We start from the raw sequence: 23,240 nt of genomic DNA on the forward strand, positions 1-23,240 counted from the left end.
GAACGATACGTAAATTTGGCCAGAATTTGTCTCTGCAAACTTCCAGATTCTATCCGCGCTTACATGAACGAAAATCTCCACCATCACAAACTTTCTGAACTATCTCAACAATCCACAAGAGGGCACTGCAGACCTTTTTCTACAACATACATTGTCACGTCCAGTCTCTGTCGGTCACCGTACAAGTGATCCTTTGCCGAAATCATCGTGAACATACTATTATATATGGACATTTAAGGCAAAGTACATATTATCACACAAGGAGATGACCTTACCCAGTCCCTTTCATAGTATCATAGTATCATAGTATCATAGTATATAAGGCTGGAAGGAGACGCAAGTCCATCAAGTCCAACCTTCAAGAATTAAATAAATGTTTTATCCCCATAACCCGTGATATTTTTTCTCTCCAGAAAGTCATCCAGGCCTCTCTTTCAGCCAGTGAAACAGAACTACAGTCAAGGTAGACAAAAATAGACTTGACTTACCCCGACGAGCGCTCATTGTCAGTTCTGGTCACTGGCCGCCTGGACTCTTGCGGAGGTCACCTCGATGGTTAGATGCCCATAAAAGTATGCCCAACCAGGAGACGCCACTTCTTATAGATTTATATCTGGGGCTCAAACCCCTAATCATTGTAAGGTGACTTTCAAATTAAATGAGTCTGTGTCCAGCGCTGGAATTGACTAACTTGAAGAAAAGACAAGACCTGTCCTTAACTGAAGTTAGCAAACAAGACTGATGAGTTTATTGAGGTACCGACATTTATAGAAAACCATAAGGCACTTTACATAAGGCGTGTAATTAGGAAAGCAGCAACTATAATTGGGTGTTCTCACCCAGGAAATGTAACACTATTGGATGTAAGCACACAAAGGAGTCTAATACTATTGGCTACATGCAAATACTGAAACTTCACATAAACCAAATATCCAGATGTCCACCTGGATACCTTCCACTAGGTGGTGCTAGTGAGCACTAAGTCTTTGTTTCAAGAGGGAAACACCCAAACTTAGTTATCACTACACAAAGTTATGTGAAATGGATACTAAATCTTTAAAATGTCCGACAATACGTAAGATGGCGTCTGAGTCCAGTGTGATATCTTTAACAGGTATATAATGTATCAATTCACATAGTATATCAATTCATATGGTAATGAATGAGCAGGGATACTCTGGGGATGCTATAGGTTTCAGTAGTAGAAAGCTTGACAGGGTAATCAAGTAGTGATGGTACCTGTAAAGGAAGCATGAGAGTATAAGACAGTGCTTACCAATATGCAAGTTAGTAGAGGTTCAGGAGCTGCTATGCAGGCTGGGCGCTTAGGGGAAGAGCGGGAGTCCGCTTGTGTGGTAGAAGCGCTGTAGTGGTAAGTGCTGTGAGGCTTTAAACAGGAATTTCGGGCGCGCGAGCGCCTGAAAATGTCACTTCCGGTCTGGACCGGAAGTGTGTCATAGCTTGCGTTCCACTCGTTGCCATGAGGTGGAACGCATAGGCTATTGTGTGCTGATAGGAGCAGAGTTTATGGGGGAGTGGCTGTAGCGTATACTGATAGTATTGAATGTGTCAGAATGTTAAAGGAATAAGGAGTATGGCGCGATAATAGTATATTTAATATACTCTACCATTTAGGCATTTATTCTTCAGCCTAACTACACTAATAGCTCCCATTATCCTGTACTAATTTCTTATAGTATCCCCACTTGATACTATTATCGCGCCATACTCCTTATTCCTTTAACATTCTGACACATTCAATACTATCAGTATACGCTACAGCCACTCCCCCATCAACTCTGCTCCTATCAGCACACAATAGCCTATGCGTTCCACCTCACGGCAACGAGTGGAACGCAAGCTATGACACACTTCCGGTCCAGAAGCCTCACAGCACTTACCACTACAGCGCTTCTACCACACAAGCGGACTCCCGCTCTTCCCCTAAGCGCCCAGCCTGCATAGCAGCTCCTGAACCTCTACTAACTTGCATATTGGTAAGCACTGTCTTATACTCTCATGCTTCCTTTACAGGTACCATCACTACTTGATTGCCCTGTCAAGCTTTCTACTACTGAATCCTATAGCATCCCCAGAGTATCCCTGCTCATCCATTACCATATGAATTGATATACTATGTGAATTGATACATTATATACCCTTGTGTCACAGGAATAACCCTGACCTTCTCTGTATATGTATCACGTATATCAGTATACCACTATACTTGTTTTGTAAATATGTAAATATGCCCATTGTATATATCTCCTTCACTATTTGAAACCTTCCTCATTGTTATGCATAAATACTTATATGTAATCCCATCTCACCATTTACAGTGTCTGAAGAAGGTCAGTGATTGACCGAAACGTCACTTGAATATAACTGTTTGCAAAATAAAAAAATTCTAATTCACAATCAGTGTGACTGGATTCCGTAGTATAATGCCCTCCCATGCTGCCGTCCACCAGCCAGCCCATGCTGTTGTGCTTCCGGCCACCCACCCATGCTGCCGCGCTGCTTCCGACGTGGACGCCCACGCTGCTGTGCTGCCGTGCTGCCCGCCCATGCCAGCCGGCACATCCCCCTGCATGCAGTCCGGTACAACCCCCTGCCCGGAGTGCAGCTCCACCTGTCCACTCCGGGCTCCCACCCTGCATACCCCCTCCTCCGCTCCCCCGCCGCAATGTGCGAACAAGGCCAAAACTTCCCGGACAATAAAAGCAAAAAGGTTAGTTAAATTTATCTGTGCATTTGTATGTGTATATATATGTATATGTTTATATGTGTATGTGTATATAGATATATATGTGTTGGAGACATGTAGCAGAGCTGAGGTGGATACTTCAACTCTGCTACATCTGCCTCCTCTCAGCAAGCTGTATGCATTTTATACTACATGGCGGTAGGCTGTATGCATTTCATAGTATATGGCGGTATGTTGTATGCATTTTATACTACTTGGCTGTACACTGTATGAATTTTATACTACATGGCAGCACGCTGGATCTATCCTATACTACATGGCTGTACACTGTATTTATTTTATACTACATGGTGGCGTGCTGTATGCATTTTGTACTACATGGTGGTATGCTGTATGCAGTTTATACTACATGGTGGTATTCTGTATGCATTTTATACTACATGGCGGCACACTGTATGCATTTTATACTACATGGCAGCACACTGTATGCATTTTATACTACATGGCGGCACACTGTATGCATTTTATACTACATGATGGTACGCTGTGTGCAGTTTACACTACGTGGCGGTACGCTGTGTGCAGTTTACACTACATGGCGGTACGCTGTATGCAGTTTATACTACATGGCGGTACGCTGTATGCATTTTATACTACAAGGTGGTATTCTGTATGCATTTTATGCTACATGACAGCACCCTGTATGCATTTCAAACTACATGGTGGTGCGCTGTATGCAGTTTATACTACATGGCGGTACACTGTATGCAGTTTATACTACATGGTGGTACGCTGTATGCAGTTTATGCTACATGGCGGTATTCTGTACGCATTTTATACTACATGGCGGCACACTGTATGCTTTTTGCATTGATTTATTTTCACACCAGAACCAATATGATGTATCTGGTCTTGTCACTCCCTGATATATTACATATATGGGGAAGCGATCTCTTTATGGCTCGCCTCAGGCAGCACAAAGGCTAGGTTGGTTCACCCCTGGCAGCAACCAATAACTGTTCTCACCTACGACACTATTCTTGCAGCAAAGTAAAGAACTGCATGGGGACCTAGATTGGTGGCACTGGAATAGATATTGTGCATGATATTTTATTATTTAAGCCCATCTGGCATTTTGGCTATTTTTACCTGATCTTATTATCAGGTACAGCATAGAGTGAATAGCAGCACTAAATTTCATACAACTTCCTTTTAATGACTGACAATTTAAACAAACAAGGGGTATTTATTGTATTTAGATAATGTTTAGAATACTTAGATTGCTTTTCTTTCTTTTTTGCAGTAATTTTCAAAGTATTCTAAACATTATCTAAATACAATAAATACCCCTTGTTTGTTTAAATGGTCAGTCATTAAAAGGAAGTCTTATGAGATTTAGTGCTGCTATTCATTCTATGCTGTTACTGGTAATAGGATCAGGTAAAAATATCCAAAGGGCCAAATGCAGTTCTTTCCTTCAACTTAATTTCATTGTTCGTGCTGTTGTAGCATCCTAGTTTTACTCACCTATTTAACTGAACAATAGACTCGTTATACATTCTGGTAGATCTGTAATATCTGAATTATCTTATGGTTGTTTTGTTTGTATTATAACAGTACTTGGAAATCTGCTCCATATTTGTGGGTGTAGAAATTAGATGAGTGGGATTTGTTTTGGCCACACATTAATGATTCTGAAGTCATCTTCACTGCTTACAGTTCTGCCAACACTAGCTCTGCTTTCTAGCCAAAAATGAATTACATGAGTCCATTTTATAGGGTGTTTCCCGTGCACTCAATGCTTTTTGGACTGATAGGACAGGTTTGTAACTGTTAGTGTTTAAACATTACCCTGGCCTTCTGCTTAAAAGCACACAGTGTTACCAGCACTAATGATTGAAGTATTGTGTCTTGTTGATAGGAATTTTTGAGCCTGCAGTGGTGAGCTGATACATTTTGTGTTATTTCCTTAAAGGGGTATACAGGCAGTCCCCGGGTTACGTACAAGATAGGGTCTGTAGGTTTGTTCTTAAGTTGAATTTGTATGTAAGTCGGATCTGTATATTTTACAATTGTAGCCCAAGCCAAATTTTTTTGGGTCTTTGTGACAATTGGATTTTAAAAATGTTGGATTGTCATAAGAACTAGGAATAACAATAAAGCTTCATTGCAGATACCTCTGATAACTGTTATAGCTGCTTATTGTAGCCTAAGGCTAAAGTAGAGTAAATTACCAACATCCAGAGGTCCGTTTGTAACTAGGGGTCGTATGTAAGTCAGGTGTTCTTAAGTAGGGGACCGCCTGTACTGGGAATGTGAACATCTGATACAACAACCCATAATGTTATAAATAAATGAACAAAACAAAACTTTTGCTTTTATGATTCACAAAACTTTAAGGGCTATCTAAAAAACCAAAAGGTTTTTCCTTTGTTCTGCTCCCAGTGATGATGTAACAAACTGTCCTGCTCTGTTACCATAGTAATGATGTGTAACTGCCATCACTGCACATTGCACCACTGATATGACATAAGACAGAATAGGGCCACTCGGCCACTTAAACCCTTTTTTTGCTCTTTAAAATTTAACTTTTAATTCTCATGCATTTAAAAATATAGAGTGAAAAGACAAAAAGTATGTGAATGAACGATGTTTCTGACCCGATTTGGTTGTTTAAAATTATCAGAGATCTGGAGGTTAACCTGTTTTGGCTTGTTGATCTATCACATTCCTTTCAGGATGCTTTGATTAGTATTAGAGTCTTTCATTCTGGTCAGCTTTCAAACAGAGGGTATTAGTAGGGTAGGGGAAAATTTAGGATTGGGGTAGGGTAGTTCACACCATGCATACATCCCACTGCATCCATCTGCGGTATCCCATACCTGCTGTTTTTCCCCTCCTCTCTCTGAGCTACCTCTCTTAGGTGTTTGTCTTCCGTATTAGAGCTTGACCTGACTCTCTATTCCATTAGGTTCCTCTCTGTCTCTGTGCTAAAACCTATTGTCGCCTCCCCGACATGTTTCACCACCTAACGTGGCGTCCTCAGGGGTTTGGGGCAAAAGTTAGGTGGTGAAACATGTCGGGGGGGGGGGGGGGGGCTACAATAGGTTTTAGCACAGAGACAGAGAGGAGCCTAATGGAATAGAGAGTCAGGTCAGGCTCTAATACGGAAGACAAACACAGTATACACAGTATATGCATATATACAATAATACACAGTATATAAATATATACACAAATATACACATATATACAGTAGACGCATATGTACACATATACACAGTATATACATATATACACAGTATATACACAGTATATACACATATACATAGTATATAGACAGCATATACACATATACATAATATATACATATATACACATAGATAAATACATATGTATATTATTATACTTACCTTTTCAGATGTTTTGGGGCTGTATGGATGAACACCCGGCCGTGGCTTCAGGCGGGTGTTCTGGCGGGTAGGTGGTTGATCAGATGGGTGCTTGTTCATCTGGGGGGTTCGGACGGGGGCTTGATCGGCCGGGACACACACACACACATTCTGGGGGAGTCGGGCGGGTGCCTGTTCTGCATCGCGGGGGACCTTTGCTTGTTTGGCCTGGGGGGGCGGGGGGCGGTGTCGAGCGTGTACTTGTTCGTCCACGTGCGCGGGGGCGGGGTTGTTCGGGTGGGTGCTTGTACGTCCGCCGGGGTGGGGGATCTGGTTAGCGGGGCAGTTGCTTGTTTGGCCGCAGGATGGGTTTTAGACCAGGCCGTAGAGTGGGGAGGAGGGACATCCGTCCGCTCTGTCAGTGGCCGGCTGTGCCAGCATGCAGGGGGATGGCCGGACGGTCAAATGTGCCATGGGGCGGACAGTGTCCTGTGCAGGGGCGGACGGTCTCCTGTGCAGAGGGGGCGGACGGCTCACAGAGGGGGCGGGTGGCTCACGGAGGGGTTGGGTTTAGGAATGGACACAGAGGTAGGGGCCCGGGGGCACGATCCGGCAGGCACCGACACTGCAGGGACACACGGAGTCCGTGCATTCCGGGCCCCTTAACCTCACGGGCCCTGTAGCAACCGCTACGGCTGCTACGGTGGTTGTTACGCCACTGAAAAGGTGGCTACTTTGAAGAACCTAGAATATAAGACATATTTTCAATTGGTTTGCACTTTTTTGTTTAGTATATAATTCCATGTGGTACTTCATAGTTTTGATGCCTTTAGTGTGAATCTACAATTTTTATAGGCATGAAAATACAGAAAACTCTTTGAATGAGAAGGTGTGTCCAAACTTTCGGTCTGTATTGTATGTTTGTGAGTTTATACCTGTATGCTGTATGTAAATATTTAAGAGTATATAAAAGCGTGTGTATGAGTGTAGAACTTTATGTGTGTATATGTAAGTATATAAACGTATGCATATATAAGTGTATAAATGTGTGTGATTGTATAAACATGTGTGTGTATAAATATTCATATTTTTTAAGGGGAAGGAGGCCCCATTCAGAAATCTGTTATGGGGCCCAGCCTCTCCTAGTTATGCCCCTGAGTAGATTAAAATAAGAGGAGGAGCAGGATCTCCATTATATGTTCCCACCCATTATGATCCACGTCTGACTACAAAATTCCATCAGAAAACCTCAATGTGGGAACACAGTCTAATAGTAATAGTTAAAGGTTTGGAGTCGGTTAGGTTTTTCACTTAACTTATCATTGCTGAATCCTGTATAAAATCTGTAATAATTATGTAATTCTTGTTTATATAACACTGTTAATGATGGGGGTTTAAAATGCCCTAAGGGGTATAATGTGACCTAAGCCACTTTTTTTTCCATATTTAAATTTTATTGAGTTATGACATAGAAATTAACAAACAATAATTCTCACATATTGGTGAGTATAGTAACAACACAAAACAGTATATTCAGGGGGAGCCGTGAGGACTGTCATGGAATCTCTATGCCTTGTCCGACTCCGCCGGGCATCTCAAGTCAAGGTATCGGGGCATCACTAGGAAAGAGGTCCAGGGAAACCAGGTCTTCTGGAAGCGGGATGCTCTCTTGGGAGCCACGTTTGACAGGTTCTCTATGCGGTGTAGCTCGCTAACCCTTCTGATCCACTGCCACATGGAAGGACGGTCAGGAGAGCGCCAGCAGGCCGGTATACAGGCCCTGGCTGAGTTTTATAGGTGCCGGACCAGGGACCTTCTGTATGTGGTCATGGAATCCTGAAACCTGCAAGAGCACCCAGGCGAGGTCATAACGTAACGTCACCTTGCGAACCACCTCCAATATAGTATCCCAGAATGGGGCAATTGCCGGGCATCTCCAGAACGTGTGGAGGAGTTACCCTCCGCATCCCCACAGTGCCAGCAGACTGGTGAGACCTCCAGATACATTTTGTGTAGCAACTGTGGAACCCTGTAGCATCTGGTTACCAGTTTGTAATTCGTTTCCTGGTACATTATTCTAATTGCTGATTTATGGGCAAGTAGAAGAATATGGACTGAGGTCCAGGTCGGGGGTGTAGTCCTGTGGGGGAGTGACCAAGAATGTATAAGAAAGTGAGAGGGCTGCTCTCACCTGGCCCCCCGTCCCCAATTCTAAATTAAAGATTTTTGGTTCCAATCACAATGTCTTTGTTTGACGCAGAAAAGGTGAACAAATGGACTCTACATGACTTTATTGGGAATTTATTCAAAATTTCAGGTATATTGAACCAGCATCTTGCAGCGACATGCTATTCCTTCTGGTTGGCATTTAGTTGGACCATAATTTATTTTTCAACAGGACAATGACCCACACCTCCAGGCTGTCTAACCAAAAAAGGGGATTCCACCATAAAGATAGTCAAATGTAAATACATTTTAATATTAGAAAAAATGTTTAAAATACAAATATGTGCAACTGTGCACAGGAAAAATGTGCCCCGGCACTAAACAGTGTGGACAGTGGTGTAACAAGACCCCAGTGGGCCCTGGTGCATACTTAGGAGTCAGGGCCCCCAGATACCTAAACACTCCCTGCCTGCCCTATCCCGCACATTATACTTCATAATACACATATTTCATATATACACTTTACAGACACATACACTATATATGCATAACACACATAAACACATATTAACACTGCCCCATATATACTCTACACATGCTATTTTACGCTACACATATAAATACACACACCATATGAAACACTGAAATTCAGTTGCACATAAATATATTATATATCTCCACATACCTGTACAATACTAATAATATTGCAGTAATGAATACATCACATATACATAAATATATACCAGCTGCGAAAAAACTGCACATTACTATGACTGCACTAAAGGGCTGCCTCTAAAAACACCACAGTCACTGACAGTATAATATCACAGGAATAAAAACTATGTCCTAATTACATTTATACAAAGACCGGAGGCTGTCTGATTTTAACCCTTCTATTACAATATGTGATTTGCAGATTGTAATAGATGATGTAGAAAATCTGCATATACTGTAGTATGGCAGTATATGGTACGATCAGTCAGACAACCTGGAGTTAAAAACCCTAGGGGGTCTGAAAAATAGTAAAAATAACAGTAATATATATATATATATATATATACATATATATATATATATATAGTAACACAAATATATATATATATATATATAGTAATGCTCCCCTACACACACACATATATATATATATATATATATATATATATATATATATATATACAGGCGGTCCCCTACTTAAGGACACCCGACTTACAGACAACCCATACTTACAGACGGACCCATCTGACCTCTGGTGAAGCTTTCTAAGTGCTTTACTATAGTCCCAGGCTGCAATAATCAGCTGTGAGGTGTCTGTAATGAAGCTTTATTGATAATCCTTGTTCCCATTACAGCAAAAAATGTTTAAACTCCAATTGTCACTGGGGCCAAATTTTTTTTTGTCTGGACCTACAATTATAAAATATGCAGTTTCGACTTACATACAAATTCAACTTAAGAACAAACCTCCAGACCCTATCTTGTACGTAACCCGGGGACTGCCTGTATATATATATATATATATAGTAATGGCCCCCTGAAAACATATATAGTAATGACCCCATGCTATCGTAATTCCCCCCAAACACACAGATATATAGTAATGGCCCCCCACACAGATATATAGTAATGCCCCCACACAGATATATAGTAATGGCCCCCCCACACACAGATATATAGTAATCCCCCCCCCCACAGATATATAGTAATGGCCCCCCACACAGATATATAGTAATGCCCCCCCACAGATATATAGTAATGGCCCCCCCACACACAGATATATAGTAATGGCCCCCCACACACAGATATATAGTAATGGCCCCCCACACACAGATATATAGTAATGGCCCCCCCACACACAGATGTGTCAGCGTGCGTAACTTCCTGCTCTGTCACTGACCTAAGTTGTATCGGAGCGCATAATGCTGCGGCCGGCACAAGCACCGCCCCCCCCCCCCCCCACAGCCCGTAATCATTAGATTATAGCCTGCCAGGCCAGCGAATACACGGGGGGCCATGGGTCCGGTCCGATGGGTCCGGTCTCAATGGCGACCGCTGAGACTACGGTCGGTACGCCACTGAGTGTGGACTAAAACCATATGAATCATTTTACACAGTGGTAACATGCAAGCTGCATGATGAGGATAATAAAATAAGTTGTCATGCAATCATAGGTAAAAGATATATACAAAACCAAAGTATGGCATTATACACAAAGTACAAAGCTTGAGAATGTCTTGATTGAAGAGACGAAACGTTGCATTGATAAGGTGGAATAAACTCACTTGATTGCATTTTACGGAGTGCTGCTTCATTGCTACTTTCTCCTGGATGTGCGGGTCGGTGTCGGACCATCTCTTGAAGACCTGCACCCAAACTTTTTTCCCTTGTACACAGTATCCGAGGAAGCCATCTCGTTTCTAAGGGACCATATGACTATATTATCTTCACAAAGGAACATTTTTTTTTTTATAACATCCAACCGAAGAAATGTTTACATATAGCAAATGAATTAAAATTAAATGTAAATGCCCAGATGGGAATATCCCTATAACTTTCAAATTGTGTCACAAGATCAAGCACTCACATTGGGAAGAAGAAGGTGAACTCTGTCGGACTTGAGCATGATGTTCTGACGCATGCACGTGGCAGTGTAATCAGCTGCTTACACTTCAGCAATGAAGAAAACTGCTTTCAAAGCTGAAAAATGCATAGTAACATGAAAACGCATGTGTCACAATGTGTGAATGCACTCTCAAAAAAGAAAAATGGATGCAAAAAATGATTGAAAAATGATTGACTTATTCTATGTAATCTCCCAATTGTAGGTGTCACAATCTTAACTTCCTGAATCTTTCCTTTTGTGAAAATGTGTCTGACTCAGGCATTGAACTCCTTGGAAATATGGCTTCACTTATTTCTGTTGATATCTCTGGGACCAGCATTACAGACCAAGTAAGTACATTTGAGTGCATAAATTACGACAGTAAGGTTTTAACATACAGAGCATAATCAAGTAAGGATAAAGTATGTTTATTCAAACACTCCTTGGCTCTCAGCCCCCACCTTTGTGCACATGTGCAGCTTCTCCCTCCACCACTGATGTCCGCTCACCACGCTCCACCACTCGAGTATAAGCCTATGCTGGGAAATGCAGCAACTTCTCTGCACATTTTCACAGGATTTAGGAGGAGATTTTACATAGGTAAAGAACATTTGATACCCAACCTGGTGATAGCGATGAGCAGACATGCCATTTTTGTTCGGTTCGGCCACTCAACTGAAGTTGTTCGGAAGTTCAGCCGCCAAATCCGGCAATACGTCCGGTTGGACAGCCGAACCTGAAAAATGGCAGGTTTGGTCATCTCTAACATCCCTAGCTACTTGCCATGGCTATGATTGGCCAAACAGTTACTACTCAGTAGCTCATAAATAATATCATATTTGATAAACAGGGCGACAGCCGACTGCACCTTTTAATAAGATACAATAAACACGTGGGTACCTAGCCTTACAGAAAGTCACATTTTTGTTAATTGCAAAACAATTTTAATGTAAACTAAGAATATCCTAATGAAAAAAATGTACTAAAAGGCACACAAAATACACTAGAACTAGTATAGTATGATTATAGCTTAGGAAGCCATGTTTCAACATGACACTGTAATTTAGTATAACTTTCATCCACAGAGGAAATGCTTGTTCACTTAAAAGAGAGACAAGCAGTAAGGAACAGTCTACAGACTAAATATTGTGTGTTTAAAAATGCAAAGTCTGCTTCTTTTCTCCATTTATTTTCAGGAGGTCTGGTTTACATTTAATTGATGAGTCAGCTTTATTTCTTCAAGACCTCTCATTAATGGAATTTCTTGCCTCTTGGGTTTTTGGGGGATATAATTTAGAGTTTATCTGTAACGTGCATAAATGAAAACATACGGTCTCTGATCATCAACTTGGAATTTAGTTTAAAAAGGAGCTTTCACCACCTCAATCAAGTCCATTTCCCTGCACCCTTTAGTAGGTGTTCTATAAACTACAAAAGGTGTTGGAAGGTTTTCTCTAACCTCCAATATTTCTAAAGTTATCAGTTCTGTTAGGTTTGGCATCAAATAAGCTAAATAGGTTCTTTATAGTCAAGTTGGAGGTCCTTCTGGGATATCTGCCCAGTCAATTGCCCACCCTGACTATGGCCAGCCTGCTGCTTCGCCATAGAAGTTTGTCACAGTCAAAGATGATTTTGGCATCTAAGGGATTTTGAGACATTGTGGCCTCTGATTGGCACCTAATTTTCCCATGCTTTCAGTGAGTGCCATCTATTTCCATGGCTGTCCCGGGCCTGATCAAGGACCTGTCTGATACCAAATTTATAGACTGTATATATATTTTTTGTTCTATTTTTAATGTATACAATGAAAACATCTTAGTCTTATTACTGTTTATAAAACATGTATACATGTAATGCTTCATATGATATTTTTCACTCCTTTGCACATGAGAATGCAGGGATTGGTCCCTGTATTTTAGCAGATTTTATGTTTTACAAAAAGAAAAATGCAAGAGTGAATATTGCAGTAATGTGCAGATACTCATCTTTTGTTCTTTGCTGGTACTATGAAATGTCTTGTGTGCACATGACCTTGAGCTATGGAGTTGTGCACATGTCAGTTAGTTGATGTCAGAAATGACGCATCAGTGCTAACCTAAATACTGTTATGGTCCATTAATGTTTTCTAGGCTGTTCTTCCTTCTAGCCACAGTATCAGGCAAGCGTAATACATGCACTAATTTGCGTTATGTTCTAGTTAATCCTATAACATATATCACTTTTTTGCAGTAAAGTAAATCAGCAGTATATCATTGTGACTTTTTAATAGTAATGATGGGCATTTCAGGCTCATAAATGACAAGCACCATTGACAGAGGTAAACTATCTACATACATATACATCTGGAGCCCAGACCATACATTAAGCATTTTATTGCACGCAGGACATAAAGCAGCTCCGGACAGGGTTCCCTCCTAAACAGTATGTAAATTACAGGAATAAGAGCTCTAAATCCATAGTTCTTTGTGTGCAGGTTGTGAGGCTAATGAATTGTGATGTATGGCACAGCAGGATAGTTTATGGTGTACTGGGTGGTGTTTCCACAAATTATTCCAAAGATAATAGAATTCTTTGCTAAAGAAAATTCTTACCTCATCTCAAATGTATGTGAAATTCCAGTCTAGTATCTGTTTTGAGATAATCCTTGTCCGAAGAAATAGGACACAGAGAAAAACTAAATCGATTGACTATTTATATTGTGGTTTCTTTCTCCAGACAAACGTTTAAGAGCAATAAAAGTGTGATTGTTGTGTTTTACAGGGACTGACAGCTCTTGGGTCCCAAAGTAAAATAAAAGAGCTTTCTATATCCGAATGCCTGGGAATCACAGACATCGGCATTCAGGTAAAATATGTTATACATTATGAAGTCCTAAAGTTTCCATCAGGGCTGTGGAGTCAGTCATATTTACAACTCAAACTCCTCAAATTCACAAACTTTGACTCCGAATGCAGCTCCAACATAATGGTCACCGTCTCTGACTCCACCGTCCTGTTGTCACTCTAGCAGTGCTGAGATGAATGTGGGCATTCCTTCCCAGTGCCTTAGGGTGATGACACACATGGCGTTTTTAGGCCATTTTTGGGCCGTTTTAGTAGTGCGTTTTCAGATCGGAGAAAAACGCATGCGTTTTTGACCAGTTTAAATTGAGATAATTGGTCAAACCTGTCAAAAACGCATGCCTTTTTAAAAAACGCATGCAGTTTTTACGATCTGAAAACGCACTAACTAAAAATGCCATGTGTGTCACTACCCTTATTCCTCTGATCTGCAGCAGAGGAACTTCCGTCAGTACATAAAAAGCAGCACACATTTCAACTAAATGGGGGATTGGGGTGCACACCTAGCATGCAGCCTGTCAAGCCATGAGGTGTGGTCCCCACCAATGAGCACTTCCATAACTGATGGAAGCCTTCATTGGTGCTGGACGCCGGGCAGCAGGCCCGCTGTATTTAGTTTCTTGGGTTGTATTTATTGCTGTACTGTGGTATTTATAATTTCTGGGGTGGTTGATGCATTTAGGTGCTGGTTACTGGTTTGGCCCCTTAAAGTTGAGCAGTATGACAATGTGGCCCTTGGACCAGGGATCAGGAATGGAGCAGACATTCAGAGGAAATTTTCATAATTTTATATGTTTGTGGAATCAGAGTGTATTTTATCACAATCCAACTCCACAGACCTGAAATCTGCAATGGGGCCCTGCCTTTCCCAGTTACACCCCTGGTGCCCCCTTAACCTAATAACTACCAACCTAACAACTATGATAAGACGACTGTGATATGTCAACGTGGTCTTACTCTCCAATGTAGCCAAAATAAAAGAAATCTACAAAGAAGAGTTTTCATGTATAAAGTGCTCTTTTAGGGTACTGGCACTACTACATATTGCAACTGCACAACTGTTTCAAATTGGTGGGCAGACATTCTGGAGGATTTTCTGATTGGGAGGTTCCATTCAAGGTTCCATCAGTTATGACAAGTCATCCATCTCTTGCAGAATCAAACCTAGTCAATCACACTACCACCACCATATAAACCAGTATGATTTGCCTAAAGGGACACAGTCACTAGGTTTTATGCTGCTAAATCAGCACTAGGTTATGCAACATCCTGTCTACAATTTCTTCTCTTATGTTAAAGAGAACCCGTCATGCAAAATAACCCCCTAAACTAAATATATTTTCATAAACTGCCATTAGAGAGCATTGCCTCTATCCCTTCATTGTCCCTCTACATGCCTGTAAACCTAAGCAATGAGGTCCTAAAGCTGTATGCAAATGACCTGTGAAATGTCCAATGAAGCATTAGCATATGCAAGCTGTCCACCTTATTCATGAGTGGGAGGCACAGCCACACCCCCAGTGCATGACTGACAGCCTGTATAATGATGTGAGGCTGTATAATGATGTGCTTCCTGGTGCTGGCGGTCACGCCCCCTGCAGCCTGTGTGTCCATGTGTGTGTGAGATACAGCAGCTCCAGGCAGCCATGTTACAGCAGAACATGTCAGATTCATGTGTAGCTGATGTCTGTGTCTCCCACCTGTATATTAAGAGGATGCAGCATGTCAGCAGATGCAGCACAGACACTAGAAATGCTTTACTATACATTACACACAGACATGAGCGGGGGGGGGGGGAGGGGAGGGGTAACAGGAGTGACATCACTGCCTCTGACCATGTGACCAGCCTCATTTACATGATAAAAAATAGATGATTTTACAATGAATAATGTATGAAATAACTAGATAAAGGCTGTGATGGATCCTTGTGAGCTGCTCCAACAGGTAGTAGGACAAGTGACACAGATCTGATGACAGGTGTCCTTTAAAACTCAACTGTTTACCTATGAAAATCACCTGAAAAGTCATATGTAAATGAGCTGAGAAGAACTGAAGAGCGTCATGCTGCGAGGCTGGATGGGGAGCGTCACTACAGAGGTTTATATCTTGGGCTCTCTAATACAAAGTGCCATGCTTTCGATATCAAGAACCATATCTTTCAAATTGCATTAGGCTTGTGGTTTTATGTACTACAGAATCATACATACAGGCAGTTAAAGAAAAAGGTAGGAATGGGATTTTTTCTGCAGCTTATATTTCCAATTATGTTTTTACCTGCCTTTATCTTCGGTTCCATAGCTCATAGAACCACAATGCTTGACGTCATCGCGCATGCTGGCCTGTGTCCTGCAGAGCGGTGCACACAGACGTGCTTTTTCCCTTTTAAATTAGTAATTAATTACAGTACAGTACAGTACAGTACAGTACACATATAACATCCCATCCCCGTAGTACACACTTACGATGTATGCAGCCGGGAGACATCCCATCCCCGTAGTACACACTTACGATATATGCAGCCGGGAGACATCCGATCCCTGCAGTACACACTTACGATATATGCAGCCGGGAGACATCCCATCCCCGTAGTACGCACTTACGATATATGCAGCCGGGAGACATCCCATCCCCGTAGTACGGACTTACGATATATGCAGCCGGGAGACATCCCATCCCCGTAGTACGCACTTACGATATATGCAGCCGGGAGACATCCCATCCCTGCAGTAAACACTTACGATATATGCAGCCGGGAGACATCCCATCCCTGCAGTAAACACTTACGATATATGCAGCCGGGAGACATCCCATCCCTGCAGTACACACTTACGATATATGCTGCCGGGAGACATCCCATCCCTGCAGTAAACACTTACGATATATGCAGCCGGGAGACATCCCATCCCTGCAGTAAACACTTACGATATATGCAGCCGGGAGACATCCCATCCCTGCAGTACACACTTACGATATATGCAGCCGGGAGACATCCCATCCCTGCAGTAAACACTTACGATATATGCAGCCGGGAGACATCCCATCCCTGCAGTACACACTTACGATATATGCAGCCGGGAGACATCCCATCCCTGCAGTACGCACTTACGATATATGCAGCCGGGAGACATCCTATCCCTGCAGCACACACTTACGATATATGCAGCCGGGAGACATCCCATCCCTGCAGCACACACTTACGATATATGCAGCCGGGAGACATCCCATCCCTGCAGTACACACTTACGATATATGCAGCCGGGAGACATCCTATCCCTGCAGCACACACTTACGATATATGCAGCCGGGAGACATCCCATCCCTGCAGTACACACTTACGATATATGCAGCCGGGAGACATCCCATCCCTGCAGTACACACTTACGATATATGCAGCCGGGAGACATCCCATCCCTGCAGTACACACTTACGATATATGCAGCCGGGAGACATCCCATCCCTGCAGTACACACTTACGATGTATGCAGCCGGGAGACATCCCATCCCTGCAGTACACACTTACGATGTATGCAGCCGGGAGACATCCCATCCCTGCAGTACACACTTACGATGTATGCAGCCGGGAGACATCCCATCCCTGCAGTACACACTTACGATATATGCTGCCGGGAGACATCCCATCCCTGCAGTACACACTTACGATATATGCAGCCGGGAGACATCCCATCCCTGCAGTACACACTTACGATATATGCAGCCGGGAGACATCCCATCCCTGCAGTACACACTTACGATATATGCAGCCGGGAGACATCCCATCCCTGCAGTACACACTTACGATATATGCAGCCGGGAGACATCCCATCCCTGCAGTACACACTTGCCCAGTGTTTGAGGCCTCATGAATAGTTTTTCTACCTTTTGCCTCTGAACTTTTCAGTTTGTGAAGCATGGTCCTGTCCACACTGCGGAGCATACATTACAGATCCACATTATGGATATATGATAATTATTCTTACAGAAACATATATTCCTTGATTTGCTGTTGATCTGAATATCTGCACATTGCTATTGCCCCCTCCTCAGACTTTTTACAGCCAAAAACCAGCATGACTATTCTTAGCTGGGGAACAGTGCCATAGAACAGTGATTTTCAACCAGTGTGCCGTGGCACACTAGTGTGCCGCGACACATGGTCGGGTGTGCCGCGGGGAAAGTTCCCCAAACTATGGTGCCCCCTGTGTTTTGTTTCCCGGCAATGCGCAGCGATGTAAAATGAGAAATACTATAGTCATGAGGCTGGAGTACTACAAGTACCAGCTGAGATGCTGAGTATATGAGCTGGCACTTGTACTCTGGCCTCATGGCCATAGTACTTCTCATTGTACCCCTTTATTTTGCAGTACATGAGCCACATAATAATCAGCAGCATATATTAAAAACAGGGAGAAAATGAGAACTGTTGAGGAAGAGGTTTCACACTCATTCACTGAGTGAGTAAAATAAATTTAGAATCTATATTATTAACTATATGTATAATATGACTGTTTTAGTGTCATTTTGTGCTATTTTGGTTGGTGGTGTGCCCCAGGATTTTCTAAGTATAAAAAGTGTGCTGGTGAATATATATATTAATTAGTAAGATTTTATAAGATTTGGCTCTTTTCCTGGAGATATGGTCTGTTTCTTCTGTTCAATAAACTTTATTGAAATCAGCGTATAACAATATTCAAGACATCAAGACATTGTCAAAGCAGTATACACACTTTAAAGCAGTCAAGCACAAATATAATGCATCCAGTATTCAGCTGAATATATATGACCATTCACTTTGTGAATTAAACAATAGCAGTTCCGAAATGAGGGTTAATTCCTTTGTGAAATACCTGGGGAAGTTATGAAAAGAATCTAAACCACTACTAAACAAGTATTAACAACATTAACCACATTAAACATACACATCACGGGAAGATGAAGGAAAGCACATGCTGGAATACAGAGGGATAAGGGAAGTAGGGGGCGGGAAGGAGCACCGAAGGAGAGAGGGAAAATGAGTATGAGAAAAACCCCAAGCTCAATCCAAGTCATCCATTACCTATTGCACCTGATCAATGCATGGCAAGGTATCAACAAGTAGCCCCGTTGCCTGCTATCCACGGAGCAAATTCCGTCGAGCTACGGAAATCGATTCACGGGGACCATACCTTGGTGTACCTATCCATCTGGGAATCCGCCAGTCCCTCCATGGCTCTCATCTCCTCCATTCTCATTATGTGGTTTAAGGCTTCTGCCCATTGGGCCCTTGATGGACATACACTTGAATTCCAGAGTCTGGAAATAATCTGACGAGTGGCGGAACTGCAATGTCTCAGAAAGCCTTTTTTTATCGCAGAAATAGAGCCAGGAATCATAGATAAAAGCCCAATCTCTGGTAGTGGTGTAACTGTGTCTGACCATAATTTGTTGTAAAGTGCAAAAAACGCTTCCTACAGGTCTCTGACCCCAGAACAGGACCACCAAATATGTAACATGGATCCATGTTCCCTATTGCATCTCCAACAAGTTTCAGACACCACTGGGAACATCTTATGTAGTTTTGCTGGGGTTCGGTACCACCTGGCCACAATTTTAAAGTTCGTATCCTATATCTGTGACGAGACAGAGAGCTTATGGGTCAAAACAGCCGCCTTATCCCATTCCTCTTCAGCAAATGTTTTGCTCAATGCTTTCTCCCAAGCCTGTCTGTATGGGACTGGCTCTTTTTTAGTCCTCTCTCTCAGCAGTCACCCGTATACTGCAGATATCAAATGTCTAGGAGTGTCTTTGCTCGTAAGTATTTGTTCTATAAATGTTAGCTCCCGTGTAAGGTATTGTATGGGACCCAACGATTGTAAGAAGCTGCTCAACTGACTAGCCATAAACCATATACTACTTCAGGGAACCACCCTTCCAGGGAGTGTATGTCACGACTTTCCAGTGCGTATTATACCTGTACCACCGCGGTCGACGGGAGTCCAAATAATCCAGGATTAAGGTCTCGAAGGGTGCACCTAGGGTCTAGAAAAATTGGTGACAGGGGGCCCGGTATGGAGGTCAAGTTATGTCGTTTCCTTTCCTCGTTCTGTCCCAACTATCAAGGAGTGTTTTATATATGGGTGTGCGGGGAGAGGATGCGTCGCGGTTTGCTGCGTGGAGCCCGAGGGATGCCATCAGGGGTGTAGGATTTAAACAGGCTTCCAACGTCACCCAGAGCTTAGAGGACGAGCTCAATACTGCATCTGCTAAGCAAGCCAGCGTAGACATAGAGTTTTCTGATCTAAAATTTGCAAAATTTGTTGTCTAACAGAAGACAATTCTGCTCTTAGAGTATCAGTCTTCTGTACTTTGTTTGCAGATTCAAGGGAGGCCAAGGTAGATAACAAGGTCTTAAGTTTAAAAGCATTTTGCCTCTTAAGTCTGGCCCCGTGGGACATAAATATTCTTCGTAGGTCACATTGCAGGCCCTCCCACATGAGCGGAGCATTATTATAGTCAATTGTGTTGCCTGTCTTAAAATTCTCTATAGCCGCCTTGATCTCAGCCATACAGAGAGCATCATTTAATAAGTAATCATTAAGCCTCCAAGAGTCTTCCTCTTCTGGGGATAGGGTCTTATAGCGCCCAACAGAGGAGCGTGGTCAGACCATATTATAGAATCAACAGAGCATGTAGGACCGAGATCAAGGAGGGAATGAGAGACCAAGATTACATCAATATGACTATATGTGTTGTGGACGCTAGAGTAGTGGCTATAGTCCCTTTGTGCTGGGTGTAATATCCTCCAAAGGTCCAAAAGATTTAGTTTAGCAATCTCCTGCCTTAGTCTACGGGTGGCCGCAAATGAGATTGAGGTCTTACCTTCAGAGGTGTCAAGATCCGGATCAAGTGGTACATTCAGATCTCCGCCAAGTATGATGTCCGAACCCCCCAGCAAAACCTGCCAAGTCCTCCAGAATACGAATATCATATGCAATTTGCCCTACATTGGGGAAATAAACATTAGCCAGGGTGTAAATAGAGCCTGCAACAGAAATTTTGAGAAAAAGAAATCTGCCTTCCTGGTCCACCTTAGAGTCTAGGACCTGCGGAGAGAAGGAGGAATGAAACGCCACAGAGACCCCTTTGGACTTCTTCTCTGGGTTTGGTGCATGAAACCATACGTTATAAAATTTGTTACGACACGTGGGTATACAGGAGTCCTTAAAATTAGTTACTTGAAACTTGACACACATTTGCACACATTTCTTATGGAATCTGTATAAAATTTGCCCCCTTTTCTCTGGGCTATTCAAGCCCCTAGCGTTAAATGTGGCAAATGATAAGTTGGACATTTTGGGTTAGCTGGGATAGAGCTGGGAAAAAAGGGAATAATCGATAGGGGGGACAGGGTAGACAAGGACTAGACATAGACTTACAGTACAAACAGGGAGAATCCGGGGTTCACAGATAATATAACCTCCGACAAAACCAAAACTGTTGCGTAACTGGTTCCCAATCGACAGACTGGGTATTAAACCAAATTAACCGGTTCTATAAGCTATTCTAAACTACAGTGCTTTAAACTAGACAACACTATGTGTCGCCAACCCTACTTGGGAACTTAGGCAAAAGCTTTGACGGTCGTGCATTAGCACCTGACCCTGTAAATAAAACACGTGGCCCCTCAGGCCAAATATAAATGCAGCAAGCCGTACATTTGTTACAGCAAGACGGCTATGGCATTTTGAATTTTAAATCCTAAAATCTTAACTCTCATCTCTCCCCACTCTAGATGTCATAGTCAAGGAAGCTACAAGAAAATTAGACTGATATCACTTTCTAGGACACCTTCTACACATATTAAGCCCATTATCTCAGGATAAACCCATAGAGGTAGCATTTTTGGGTCTCTTGGGATCTCGCAGTTTTTTCGGCGGAACCTTATTCCACTGCTCCCATGGAGGGGATACCGGCAAGGAGACTGGACACGGCCAATCCGGTAGGGCCACCATTGGGAAGCCAAAAGTTCCTAAGAAACCAGGCAGGTCTCCCAGCCGTCTGAAGGATGCGCTCTTCCCATCTTTTTTAGCCAGCAATTGAAAGGGGTATCCCCATCTATATAGGATATCACAGTCTCTGAGCATTTGTAGTAGGGGCTTAAGAGCTTTCCTGAGAAGTAGCGTACATCTAGCTAGGTCCAGCAAGATCAGTATAGGGGAGTCACCGTGCTGTAATCCACCAGAGTCTCTGACACGCTGTAGGATACGTTCTTTAGCCTTGTAATAATGGAAACGACAAATGACGTCACGTAGGATCTGAGGAACGTGGGCGGTGGATCCTGTCGATTTCGATCTTTTTATTAGGAGGCATTTGTAGCAAGCTGCCAAAGAATTTCTGGGCCCAGCTCTCTAACTGTGGCGGCAGGACCTCTTCCGGGAGGCCACGTATTCTCAGATTATTTTGTCTGTGACGATTTTCTATATGATTAAGATCATCCATGATATCAGCAATTTGCGATGTGTGTTGTACGATAACCTCTTGTGGCCCACATGCTTAATCTCATATCTTTCTTATGTGAGGCCTCCATTTTCCCCAGGAGGGTCTCCAGGTCTTCTCTAGTAGTCAAAGCCATTATGTGAGCCTTCCAGTCCCACTAGTCATGTGTAGGCATAGGTGAGGGGACACCAAGCCATTGTCCCCCGCTGCCAGCAAAAGGGGGGGTTGAGGGGGGAGGCAGGGCTGTGAGCAGATGCCCAGCAGGGAGAGGCCCACAGAGATGTAGAGTGGGCCCTAGGGCTTGATGAAAAGAGCCCAGCTTCGGCTTCCACATGGGGATTGTTGTGGGCTCCTTCGGGCTCGATACATGGGTTAGGGAAGGGGGGACCATCACTAATTGGCCGGGGGCTGCAGGGCCCGGAGCTGCTCTCTGGTGGCCTGTGTACTCCTGGTGGCGTGTGTGCCACAGGCTGAGGCCTCCAACGCTGCGGCTCATCCCCCAGAGCCTACCTGTGCCGGAGCAGAGGTCGCTGCTGCAGCTGTGGCAGGCGCGTGCTGCGAGGGCATCCCATCCCCCTGTGTCTTCGGGGAAGAAGCGCTGGAGTTCTCAGCGCCATCGGCCATCTTGGCTGGTGCGGGCTTCTTGTTTGCAGAGCCTGCTGGCTCGAAGAAATTGTCCAGGCTCCCATTCTCCTTCCTCGGACGGGATCTCCCGGCGTTCCTGCCTCCTTTTCCCACCATCATGGCCGAGGTAAGTGCCGATTGTAGCCTGCTGCCTTGGGTTAGCTGGGTCACGGAGCAGAGCAGTCAAATTGTGCTTCTTAACCCGCCGTTAGCTAGCCACGCCCCCCGAAATGTAATATCTTAATCCAGCTACAGTATATCTAACTATAGTGGGTGGTGAGAGGCCTCTAAACATTACATCTACTGATAATCTGTAATGCACTACCTGGTACCAATGACATCACACACACAGATGGCCTTTTGCAAGAGACAAATGGCAGGAATAGGACACAAGTAATACCAACACTTTCTAATAATATTTTCTGAACGTAAATATTGGT

The 23,240-nt window shown here is 43.2% G+C and overlaps 1 protein-coding gene across 2 annotated transcripts in view; it reads left to right on the top strand.

Moving 5' to 3' along the window:
- FBXL13 (F-box and leucine rich repeat protein 13) overlaps positions 1-23,240 on the top strand; it is a 132,036-nt gene that overhangs the window by 100,498 nt on the left and 8,298 nt on the right. For both annotated transcript variants that reach the window (XM_072147222.1, XM_072147223.1), the window contains exons 17-18: positions 11,088-11,214; positions 13,625-13,708. In XM_072147222.1, coding sequence (XP_072003323.1) covers positions 11,088-11,214; positions 13,625-13,708 — 211 coding nt within the window. The remainder of the gene's footprint in view (positions 1-11,087; positions 11,215-13,624; positions 13,709-23,240) is intronic.

This window comes from Engystomops pustulosus, chromosome 4, assembly GCF_040894005.1.
Source record: "Engystomops pustulosus chromosome 4, aEngPut4.maternal, whole genome shotgun sequence".
In the NCBI taxonomy this organism is placed as follows: Eukaryota; Metazoa; Chordata; class Amphibia; order Anura; family Leptodactylidae; genus Engystomops; species Engystomops pustulosus.